We start from the raw sequence: 13,264 nt of genomic DNA, 5'->3' as shown, positions 1-13,264 counted from the left end.
TGGGATGAATCCCTAGGTGGGACAGTGTCTGGGTGGCCTCTCCTTTAGTTTCTGTTCTACTCTTTGTCCCTGCATTTCCTTTGAACAGGAGGAATTCTGGATTGATATTTCTGTGGTGGGGAATGGTCCCATCCCTCAACCAGGGGCCATGCCTAAACACTGGGTATGGTCTCTGCAGGTTCTAGCTCCCCTTTGTTAGGTATTTTGGCTTAGGTACTCCCTTTTGGGTTCCCTGAAACTCATGGGTCCCTGACATCCTGGACTTTCCAGTGTCTATTCCCAGGTCCCCCACCCCCACTACTACATACCTCTCTTCAAATTCTTGACCCTCTATACTTCTCCACCCACTCTCCTCCCACAACAAAATTAGCCCCACTTTTCCTCCCCCTCTTCTCTCCCTCCTAGGTCCCTCCCTCCCTCTACTTCCTGGATATTATTTTCTTCTGCCTTCTGAGTAGGACTGTAACATACACTTTGGTGTGATCTTCTTTATTGTTGGGTTTCATAAGTTCTATGACTTATATCGTGAGTATTCCAAGCTTTTTTTGATTTCTTGGCTAATACCACTTTACCAGTGAGTAAACACCAAGTTTGTTCTTTTGTGATGGAATACCTTACTCAGGGTGATATTTTCATGTTCCTTCCATTTGCCTTCAAACTTTATGAACTCATTGTTTGTAACAGCTGAATAGTACTCAATTGTGCAAATATACTACATTTTCTGTACCCATTCCTCTGTTGAATGTTATCTGGGTTCCTTCCAGCTTCTGGCTATTATAAATAAGGCTGCTATGAACATAGTGGAGCATGTGTTCTTGTTATATGTTGGGGCATCTTTTTGGTATATGCGCAAGAGAGGTATAGCTGGATCCTAGGGCAGTTCAATGTCCAATTTTCTCAGGGAACTCCAGACTGATTTCCAGAATGGTTGTACCAGTCTGCAATCCCACCAACAATGGAGGAGTGTTCCTCTTTCTCCACATTCTCGCCAGCATCTGCTGTCACCTGAGTTTTTGATCTTAGCCATTCTCACTGGTGTGAGGTGAAATCTCAGGGTTGTTTTGATTTCCATTTCCCTTATAACTGAAGATGTTGAACATTTCTTTAGGTGTTTCTAGGCAGTCAGCATTAATCAGCTGTGAATTCGTTGTTTAGCTCTGAACCCCATTTTTTAATAGGGTTATTTGTCTCCCTGCGGTCTAACTTCTTGAGTTCTTTGTATATTGTGGATATAAGCCCTCTATCTGTTGTAGGATTGGTAAAGATCTTTTCCCAATCTGTTGATTGCCATTTTAACCTAACCAAGTGTCCTTTGCCTTACAGAAGCTTTGCAGGTTTATTAGATCCCATTTCTCGATTCTTGATCTTAGAGCATAAGCCATTGGTGTTTTGTTCAGGAAATTTTTTCCAGTGCCCATGTGTTCCAGATGCTTCCCTAGTTTCTCTTCTGTTAGTTTGAGTGTATCTGGTTTGATGTGGAGGTCCTTGATCCACTTGGACTTAAGCTTTGTACAGGGTGATAAGCATGGATCCATCTGCACTCTTCTACATGTTGACCTCCAGTTGAACCAGCACCATTTGCTGAAAATGCTATCTTTTTTCCATTGGATGGTTTTGGCTCCTTTGTCAAAAATCAAGTGCCCATAAGTGTGTGGGTTCATTTCTGGGTATTCAATAATGTTCCATTGGTCTATCTGTCTGTCTCTGTACCAATACCATGCAGTTTTTATCACTATTACTCTGTAATACTGCTTGAGTTCAGGGATAGTGATTCCCCCTGAAGTCCTTTTATTGTTGAGGATAGTTTTAGCTATCCTGGGTTTTTTGTTATTCCAGATGAATTTGCAAATCGTTCTGTCTAACTCTTTGAAGAGTTGGATTGGTATTTTGATGGGGATTGCATTGAATCTGTAGATCACTTTTGGTAAAATGGCCATTTTTACTATATTAATCCTGCCAATCCATGAGCATGGGAGATCTTTCCATCTTCTGAGGTCTTCTTCAATTTCTTTCTTCGGAGGCTTGAAGTTCTTATTGTAGAGATCTTTTACTTGCTTGGTTAAAGTCACTCCGAGGTACTTTATATTATTTGGGACTATTATAAAGGGTGTCATTTCCCTAATTTCTTTCTCGGCTTGTTTCTCTTTTGTGTACAGGAAGGCTACTGATTTATTTGAGTTAATTTTATACCCAGCCACTTTGCTGAAGTTGTGTATCAGCTTTAGTAGTTCTCTAGTGGAACTTTTGGGATCACTTAAATATACTATCATATCATCTGCAAATAGTTATATTTTGACTTCCTCTTTTCCGATCTGTATCCCCTTGACCTCCTTTTGTTGTCTGATTGCTCTGGCTAGAACTTCAAGAACTATATTGAATAAGTAGGGAGAGAGTGGGCAGCCTTGTCTAGTCCCTGATTTTAGTGGGATTGCTTCAAGTTTCTCTCCCTTTAGTTTAATGTTAGCAACTGGTTTGCTGTATATGGCTTTTACTATGTTTAGGTATGGGCCTTGAATTCCTATTCTTTCCAGGACTTTTATCATGAAGGGGTGTTGAATTTTGTCAAATGTTTTCTCAGCATCTAATGAAATGATCATGTGGTTTTGTTCTTTCATTTTGTTTATATAATGGATCACGTTGATGGTTTTCCGTATATTAAACCATCCCTGCATGCCTGGGATGAAGCCTACTTGATCATGGTGGATGATTGCTTTGATGTGCTCTTGGATTTGGTTTGCCAGAATTTTATTGAGTATTTTTGCATCGATATTCATAAGGGAAATTGGTCTAAAGTTCTCTTTCTTTGTTGGGTCTTTGTGTGGTTTACGTATAAGAGTAATTGTGGCTTCATAGAAGGGATTCGGTAGTGCTCCATCTGTTTCAATTTTGTGGAATAGTTTGGATAATATTGGTATGAGGTCTTCTATGAAGGTCTGATAGAATTCTGCACTAAACCCGTCTGGACCTGGGCTCTTTTTGGTTGGGAGACCTTTAATGACGGCTTCTATTTCCTTAGGAGTCATGGGGTTGTTTAACTGGTTTATCTGTTCCTGATTTATCTTCGGTACCTGGTATCTGTCTAGGAAATTGTCCATTTCCTGCAGATTTTCAAGTTTTGTTGCATATAGGCTTTTATACTAAGATCTGATGATTTTTTGAATTTCCTCTGAATCTGTAGTTATGTCTCCCTTTTCATTTCTGATTTTGTTAATTTGGACACATTCTCTGTGTCCTCTCGTTAGTCTGGCTAAGGGTTTATCTATCTTGTTGATTTTCTCAAAGAACCAACTTTTGGTTCTGTTGATTCTTTCTATGGTCCTTTTTGTTTCTACTAGTTTGATTTCAGCTCTGAGTTTGATTATTTCCTGACTTCTACTCCTCCTGGGTGTATTTGCTTCTTTTTGTTCTAGAGCTTTTAGGTGTGCTGTCAAGCTGCTGACATATGCTCTTTCCTGTTTCTTTCTGCAGGCACTCAGATCTATGAGTTTTCCTCTTAGCACAGCTTTCATTGTGTCCCATAAGTTTGGGTATGTTGTACCTTCATTTTCATTAAATTCTAAAAAGTCTTTAATTTCTTTCTTTATTTCTTCCTTGACCAGGTTATCATTGAGTAGAGCATTGTTCAATTTCCACGTATATGTGGGCATTCTTCCATTATTGTTATTGAAGACCAGTTTTAGACCGTGGTGGTCCGATAGCATGCATGGGATTATTTCTATCTTTCTGTACCTGTTGAGGCCCGTTTTTTGACCAATTATATGGTCAATTTTGGAGAAAGTACCATGAGGAGCTGAGAAGAAGGTATATCCTTTTGCTTTAGGATAGAATGTTCTATAAATATCTGTTAAGTCCATTTGGCTCATGACTTCTCTTAGTCTGTGTACGTCTCTGTTTAATTTCTGTTTCCATGATCTGTCCATTGATAAGAGTGGAGTGTTGAAATCTCCTACTATTATTGTGTGAGGTGCAATGTGTGTTTTGAGCTTTAGTAAGGTTTCTTTTATGTATGTAGGTGCCCTTGTATTTGGGCATAGATATTTAGGATTGAGAGTTCATCTTGGTGGATTTTTCCTTTGATGAATATGAAGTGACCTTACTTATCTTTTTTGATGAATTTTAGTTGAAAATTGATTTTATTTGATAATAGAATGGCTACTCCAGCTTGCTTCTTCTGACCAATTACTTGGAAATTTGTTTTCCAGCCTTTCACTTTGAGGTAGTGTCTGTCTTTGTCTCTGAGGTGTGTTTCCTCTAGGCAGCAGAATGCAGGGTCCTCATTGCGTATCCAGTTTGTTAATCTATGTCTTTTTATTGGGGAGTTGAGGCCATTGATGTTGAGAGATATTAAGGAATAGTGATTATTGCTTCCTGTTATATTCATATTTGGATATGAGGTTATGTTTGTGTGCTTTTCTTCTCTTTGTTTTGTTGCCAAGTCGATTAGTTTCTTGCTTTTTCTAGGGTATAGCTTGCCTCCTTATGTTGGGCTTTACCATTTATTATCTTTGGAGTGCTGGATTTGTAGAAAGATATTGTGTAAATTTGGTTTTGTCATGGAATATCTTGGTTTCTCCATCTATGTTAATTGAGAGTTTTGCAGGATACAGCAACCTGGGCTGGCATTTGTGTTCTCTTAGGGTCTGTATGACATCTGTCCAGGATCTTCTGGCTTTCACAGTTTCTGGCAAAAAGTCTGGTGTGATTCTCATAGGTCTGCCTTTTTCCCTTACTGCTTTTAATATTCTTTCTTTATTTTGTGCGTTTGGTGTTTTGACTATTATGTGACAGGAGGAATTTCTTTTCAGGTCCCATCTATTTGGAGTTCTGTAGGCTTCTTGTATGCCTATGGGTATCTCTTTTTTTAGGTTAGGGAAGTTTTCTTCTATGATTTTGTTGAAGATATTTACTGGTCCTTTGAGCTGGGAGTCTTCACTCTCTTCTATGCCTATTATCCTTAGGTTTGATCTTCTCATTGAGTCCTGGATTTCCTGTATATTTTGGACCAGTAGCTTTTTCCACTTTACATTATCTTTGACAGTTGAGTCGATGATTTTTGTGAAATCTTCTGCTACTGAGATTCTCTCTTCTATCTCTTGTACTCTGTTGGTGAAGCTTGTATCTACGGTTCCTTGTCTCTTCTTTTGGTTTTCTATATCCAGGGTTGTTTCCATATGTTCTTTCTTTGTTTTTTTTTTTTTGGTTCTTTTTTTCGGAGCTGGAGACCGAACCCAGGGCCTTGTGCTTCCTAGGCAAGCGCTCTCCCACTGGGCCAAATCCCCAACCCCCCATGTGTTCTTTCTTGATTGCTTCTATTTCCATTTTTAATTCCTTCAACTGTTTGATTGTGTTTTCCTGGAATTCTTTCAGGGATTTTTGTGACTCCTCTCTATGGGCTTCTACTTGTTTATTTATGTTTTCCTGGAATTCTTTCAGGGATTTTTGCGATTCCTCTCTGTAGGCTTCTACTTGTTTATTAATGTTTTCCTGTGTTTCTCTAAGGGAGTTCTTCATGTCTTTCTTGAAGTCCTCCAGCATCATGATCAAATATGATTTTGAAAATAGACCTTGCTTTTCTGGTGTGTTTGGATATTCCGTGTTTGCTTTGGTGGGAGAATTGGTCTCCGATGATGCCATGTAGTATGGTTTCTGTTGCTTGGGTTCCTGCACTTGCCTCTCGCTATCAGATTATCTCTAGTGTTACTTTGTTCTGCTATTTCTGACAGTGGCTAGACTGTCCTATAAGCCTGTGTGTCAGGAGTGCTGTAGACCTGTTTTCTTTCAGCCAGTTATGGGGACAGAGTGTTCTGCTTTCAGGCGTGTAGTTTTTCCTATCTACAGGTCTTCAGTTGTTCCTGTGGGCCTGTGCCTTGAGTTCACCAGGCAGGTCACTTGCAGCAGAAAAGTTGGTCTTACCTGTGGTCCCGAGGCTCTTGTTTGCTCGTGGGGTGCTGCCTATGAGCTCTCCGCGGCGGCAGCAACCAGGAATTTCTGTGCCGCCCTTTCCAGGAGCTTCCATGCACCAGGGTTCCAGATGGTGTTTGGTGTTTTCCTCTGGCATCAGAGATGTGTGCAGAGTGCAGTCTCTTCTGGTTTCCCAGGCATGTCTGCCTCTCTGAAGGTTTAGCTCTCCCTCCCATGGGATTTGGGTGCAGAGAACTGTTTATCTGGTAGGTCCCTTCAGGTTCTGGCGGTGTCTCAGATGCAGTGGACCTGCTGCTCCTGGGCCCTCCTCTACGGGAACCAGGTTAATTACTTTTGATAGTAATGGCAAGGTTCAATCTAATGACTCAATGCCAGTGTGTCTAGAAACGAATCTGTGGAAAAGAAAACCACTATATTCAATTTAATAATAAATTAATTAATAATATTCGAGATGAGTATGTAATTTGTTCTCCATAAACTGATGGGAAGATCCTATTGCTGTAGACACCTGCATATCTCATTGAACACAGAGAAGCCAAGCTGATGCCTAGTTATACCCTTCACCCCTATGGACTAGTGTTTATGGAAATGGAAGTTACTTCATGTGTGATTTAGAAGAAAGGCTAAAACTAACTGAGCTATGAGCACTTTCCTCTGCAATGGTATCCTGCCTACATGGTACACTGATGCAGTAGTGACACATACTGCCGTGGGCTTTATCACCTACTATCTGATTAGACTTAAACCAAATTCCAAAAGATGGGAATCATAACAGACATCACCAATGTGGCCAAAAGAGCTAGAACTAGATAGGTCATAGCCCTAGAAGAAAGCCAAATATTGTTTTTTCTTCTAGATGACAGTAATGTGATGACTCCTAATAACATTCTGCTATTCCCAGAAACCAGTCTTGCTCAGCCATCATCAGGAATCTTCCTTATGCAGTAGATGAGAACAAATACAGAAACCCGCAACTGGACAATGGACAGAGAATAACATACCTTGAAACACTCAATCTTTATTGTGATGTCTCCAAAAATCTCCCTTCCTGGGGGCTCCAGGAACCGCACAGAAGAAGAAACAGAAATATTACAAGAGCCAGGAAGGATGGAAGACACTATGGAGTCAATTCTTCAAGACACAGCAGGCTAACATACTTATAAACTCACAGAGAGTGTGCCAGCATGAATTGAGCCTGCACACAGCCTAGTCATATGGGGTCCCAGGAATAAGAAGAAAAGTTGGGATGATCCCTAACCAAAAGCCTATCTCCCCTGACAACCACTCACAAAAGAAAAACCAATCTGCTCCAATGGAGTGTCATTAAGTATGCAAACCACCCACCCCTAAGGGAAAAAAACCATGTCCTGTAGTAAATGGCCAAGAAAAAAATGAACTCAATGCAATTTTTAGAGATATTTTATCTCAAAGCTTTGTGTGTAATATTTTACATCACTAATAATTTATTTAAATATGGTTTCCAACATTATGCGTTTAGTGGTGTGTATATCTGTCTGTTTCTGTGTCTGTGTCTGTCTGTCTTTGAACCTTGAGCTGTTTCTTTATTTCCTTACTGTTAGTTTTGAGAAATGATACCCAATGAAATGGAGAAGGAAATGATTGCAAACATATAACACTAAGTTATATAGAAATACATAACTAAGTTATATAAATGAGTGAATTTTATCATTAGCATCATATTTTTGGACACAGAGATACAATTAAAACGGGTTTTTATTCCAAAATATGGATGCCCATCAAATGTTCCATAGCAGTGCACATAAAGCCTACCTTCTCTATGATTGAAAGTTTCAAGACAGTAAACAGTAAACAAAGGCGAAACATTTCTAAAAATAATAACATACTTACTTTTAAATTAAAAGAAAAGTTGAAGAATTAGAGAGGTAGCATCAAGATTAAAAGTTCTTCCAATTCTTTCTGAGGAGACTAGTATGATTCACAGCTCCAACATAATTGCTCACAACCTTCAGTCACTCCACTTCCAGGAGACCCAATTCCCTTTTCTGGCCTCTATGGGTAGAAGGCTTGCAATAGGTACACAGAAATTTACACAGATATACAAGCAGGCAAAATACCCATATACACAAAATACTTTTTTGAAAATCTAAAACCAAGGTGCTCATAATATTATTAAATGTTGTTCCCTTCATTTTTGAAAAGGTACAATGGCATTCATGTTAATCAGTATGTTCATTTTTTTCCATTAAACATTACTTTATCAATCAAATCCTTGAAGGCTTGTTTTACTTGTTGATTTCTCAAGGTGTATATAAAAGGGTTCAGCATGGGAGCAATTGAAGTATTGAGAACAGCCACCCCTTTGGTCAGTGATGCTCTTTCATTTGCAGAAGGTTTGACATACATGAAAATGCAGCTGCCATAAGAGATGGAGATGACAATCATGTGAGAGGAACAAGTAGAGAAAGCCTTTTTCCTCTGACTGGCAGATGGGAACCTCAGAATGGTGCTGATGATGCAAATGTATGACAAGATCACTAGAGCCAGTGTGAACAGCAGAGTGATGGAGGCACAATAAAGGCCAAATGCCTCTAAAAGCCTCGTATCCGAGCAAGACAGTTGTAGAATGGGGAAGTAGTCACAGCAGAAATGATCAATGGTATTGGAAGCACAAAAATCTAACTTGAGGATAAGCATGATTAATGGGAAGATGGTCAGGAATCCTACTAGCCATGAGGTGAGGACAAGAAGGGTACAGACTTTCTGATTCATGATGATAACATAGTGCAGTGGCTTGCAGATGGCAACATAGCGATCATAAGACATTGCGGTTAGAAGAAAGAACTCAGACACTCCCAGGGAAAGGAAGAAATATAACTGGGCCAAACAGTTGTTATAGGAAATTGTCTTCACTTTAGTGATTATTGACTCCAAAAATCTGGGGATGGAAACACTGGTGAATATAATTTCTAAGAAGGAGAAATTCTGGAGGAAGAAATACATAGGAGTCTTTAACTGGGAGTCCAGCAAGGTGAGAGTGATGATGGTTAGGTTTCCAGTGACACTTACCATGTAAGCAATGAGTAAAAAGATAAAAATCACAACCTGAACTTCTGGTGTGTCTGATATACCCAAGAGCAAAAACTCTGTAACCATAGAGTGGTTTCTCATATTGATTTATTGTTCATAGAATCTATTGATGAAAAAGAAATCAAAGATTTAATACAATGTAAAAGGAACAAAACTTTAAATACTGATATTACTACATTCCATGAAGTTAAGCAATGGAACATTTCCCGTTTTCTAATCCCTCCTCATCCTCCAAAACAAAAACATCTTGCTGAAGGGAATATTTTTATATGGGTGTTTAAAGGCCATTTGAGGGATTATACACCAACATTCTACATGTGGTCCTAATTTCTATATGTGTAACATTTTGAATTATGGATTTATATAACACTGTTTAACAGTTTTTTAATTCAAAGCAACTTTTCTGGTTTCTCATATTGTATGCTTTCAGAACTGAGTATATAACATTAAATTTCAACTTCTTCCAATTTCAACTATTTCCATGCTTCTATAGTATATTAGTAAAAACTGAGCACCCAAATGTATTTACTAAACCTTAATGCTTTCATGGTTATTTTCAACATTAGTATGTATTCTTTTACATTGGCTAAGGAAGTAAATATGATTGTGAGCAAAGAAATCAGAATAGATTTTCTTGTATTATAAAAACAACTTCTTGATTTGTGTGAATTAAAATATGGGCTAAGGAAAATAATTAAATGCAGCTAGGAATCAATAGTTATTGTTTATGAACTCTGAGACACATGTATCATTTTAATATTTTCTTTTTGTTAAGTTTATTTGCTATTTTATCTTTAAACTTTCTTGAGGACAAATGGAACTCATAGAAAGGCTTTTTTTTTTCACCACCACGTGTAATAGTGACTTCCTTCTTGAAGAAATATCAGGTTGAATAAAGTTATGTATTGGAATTACTTTCTCAAACTGTAGAGCTCTACACTGTAACTCATATGATTTCTATCAGTCCTGTTCTCTCCTGATATTAACAGACATCACAGAGTCTGTGCTGTAAGTTATCAGACTTGTGTACCACTTTCTGTGCTGTGCAGTTCAGCAAGTGATAAGAGCTAAAGCTGGATATTATTCACCATTCTACTTTAGTCTTCTGAGTCTTCTGCTTTTACCCTTTAGGAACATTTTTTTTCATCATTATGCCATCAAAACTGACAAATAACTGTCATGTGGTTTATGTGACAGTTAAAATTTACTAAAATATAAAATTAAGAGTAATATATATTTAAATGATCATTTCAGGATTGTTCCATTTTGCTTCCATTGTTTCTGGTTAAAATAACCTTTAAATGATGGAATAAAAACATTTTTTCACAAATATGAAGCATGTTGTTTGGGTTGTCTGGTAATAACACCAAATATAAAACCTTACAAAATCAGTCATGACCTAAATTCTGACACTGAAAAAGAGAAATATTTTAATATTTCAAATAATTAATATTTGAATTAATAATAATAAATATTCAAACATTTAAAATAATTTAATAGTTTCAAATATTTAAATAATATTCATAATATTTTTCAGAAAATGGTTTGTCACTCAAGTCACCCTTGCCTCTTTACATTATACAAAAACTTGACATAAAAAAAACATATATAGTGAACTGCTTGTAAGGATGCTAATAGCCTCACTTAGAAATGAAAATAAATGTACCTTGAATTTCTTTTATTGTTTCACAGACATAGAATGTGCTATATACACACTATTGTCATCCTAGGAATTCTTTAAGAAAATGAAGCAACTGATACTGTTTTGAGACACTGGAGGGTAAAACATTTTGAAGATCTCTGAATAAAATAAAATAGAAATCTGCACAAGCATAAATATAACTTCACCTTCTCTGCAAGTCTTTGAATCTCTGACACACTCACCTTAATAATAAAAGGATGCAACAAGGAGTTCAAGATACGTATGTAGTGAAGCTATTATTCATCCTTCTTCAAAAAGAAAGAGAAAAGTGTACATCAATTAACTTATAATAGCCAACCTATCTTCCTTTGGTCAACAATTTTCTTAATGAATACATGGACTCAGTCTATGCCCAGGAGATAATTTATTCTCAATTCACTGGGGATTAGTTAAACCCAGGCCTAAAATGTCCTTCAATGATCTCCTCTTTGAGAGTCTTACTGATGTTTTAATAATTACTAAATTTTGCCAGTGTACAGAATAAAAACAAAAAAATCATTATGTTGCTATATTCAAGACTTGCAAGACTAAACCACAAAATAGCAACCATTAAATCTTTTAATTAATATCCCAGTATTAAAAGCATATAGTGATATGATATAAGTCCTAAAGAGTTTAGCAATACTATCACTACACTATCTGGATCCCACATAGGTGTTCTCTTGGGCTGCCACCTCTCATTGACCACATCATTCCTGGGCAAACATTCCATGTTCCTGCCCTGTCTAAATATGTTTCAGGACTCTAACACTACCACTTACTACCTGGTCACTCCTAAGTACCACTAAAATGAAAAATAACAAATGAGACAGAAATAAACACAAAATATACTGTTTAAAAGAAGAAAGAGAGCCAGGAAGCTTGATATTGTAGACAAGACTTGAGATGAGAAAGGAAAAGAGTTTAAGGACAGGTTTAATCTTATTGTAATAAAGATCTCACCCATCTAAGCTTAAAACTTGTATAAGGAAAATAACTGAGAATTTACTGATCCTAGAAAGACAAATGAAAATGCTGTAAATGTCATTCAAGGAACTTGGATTCCCTTCCAGGATAGCTGTCAAATAGAGAGCCATAGGGCCAGGCAATGTATTACAAGGAAGACCCAAGGTAAAGGCCCTGAAATACCACTGTGTAAAGCTGTGAAAATGAACCCCAGATGCATTGGAGACCCTAAGATGATGGAGGAGCCTGAAGCATGAGATATCTGCCAAAGAAATCAACACACTAGAAGTGGAACAAGCTTAACAGAAAATGTATGTTCCAATAAACAAAGCTGAAAGGGTAGAGCTATTGAAACTCTTTGGCATTGGACATGGAGCTATAGAATTCGACACTTGTCTACTGGGTTTTGATCTTGCTATTGTTCAGCATCACCTGTGTCCTCATAGGTTAAAATGAAGTTAATGTACTTGCTTTTATTTTACTTGGGGAAAATAGAGCACTTCCTTGAGTTTCAGAATAGACTTTGGATGGGGGATATTGAAACATTGGTGAGGCTTTTGAAGTTGTGCTTCATTTCGCATTGCCATATGACCAAAAGCCTATGGGGTCAGACAATAGAATGTGATAGTTTGCATGAGTTGCCAACATATTATTAGACATTTCAATATTAAGTTCTCATTTGGTGCACTGTTTAGGTAATTTAGGAAGTCTGGCTTACTGGAAGAAGTATGTTGCTAGAGGATGGCCTCAAGGTTTCAAAATCTAAGAGGTATCCTTATTCACTTTCTGAAACTTGCTTATGGCTTCAAATGTGTTCTTAGCTTTCTGCTTCAACTGCCATGTTTCTTCACTGTGGTATTAGTGAACTCTTATCCCTCTTGGACCATAGTCCCAAATAAAACTTTCCTTCTAATGTTACTTTTTGATGGCAAGAATATCTTTTAAAAACCTAGATGACAGAAACTAGACTGAGTCAGGAAAGTCAATTACAGGCAGCTATAGTTGACTTTATTATCTATTATCAATCCATCAGACTTTGAAGCCTTATGTGTTTATAAGAATGAGAAATCTGCAGCTTATTGACAAGGAGGGGGATAAAATCTGGAGTGTAAGATTAAATAAATTGCTTTTAAAAAGAAGAATTGTATTGTATGTTATATTGATCTTGGATGCATAGTATACAGTAAATAGCCTGTGGTTTGTTTCTGTAACATCTTAACAACTGTCAAAATAAAATGAAACAGCCTCTGCAATTTCTCAATTAACCTAGAACTACAGCAGTGAAGGAAAGATCTGCTCTGTATGATGGTTGTAAATGAATCATCTTTTTGAATTACAGGATTCTCACCTCGGCAGTAAAATGCTCTTTCATTAGATGTCTGTGATATTTCCTGAGTGATTAGCATTTGAACTACTACAATCTAAAGATGATCTTTCCTTTCTTGGTGTTCATTTAGTCTACTGTAGATCACAAATGAATAAAATAACAAAGGAAGAATGAATTTTCTCTCATCTATGGTGTGTCTGACTATCTATGTGTCTGCATGTGTACATGTAACAACATGCATGTAGAAGTCAGAGAACAACTGGCAATTTGTTTTTCCACTACATAAGCTTGAAATGGGG

The 13,264-nt window shown here is 37.3% G+C and overlaps 1 protein-coding gene across 1 annotated transcript; it reads right to left on the bottom strand.

The window, feature by feature from the left end:
• Positions 1-8,133: 8,133 nt before the first annotated feature.
• Positions 8,134-9,072, bottom strand: Or6c206 (olfactory receptor family 6 subfamily C member 206). The gene is given in 1 exon segment (NM_001001355.1): positions 8,134-9,072. A coding segment is annotated over 1 exon segment (939 nt).
• Between the last annotated feature and the right edge of the window lie 4,192 nt (positions 9,073-13,264).

This window comes from Rattus norvegicus, chromosome 7, assembly GCF_021556685.1.
Source record: "Rattus norvegicus strain SHRSP/BbbUtx chromosome 7, alternate assembly SHRSP_T2T, whole genome shotgun sequence".
In the NCBI taxonomy this organism is placed as follows: domain Eukaryota; kingdom Metazoa; phylum Chordata; class Mammalia; order Rodentia; family Muridae; genus Rattus; species Rattus norvegicus.
The sequence above is the reverse complement of the archived record's forward strand: the minus strand, read 5'-3'. Positions and strand labels throughout refer to the sequence as shown.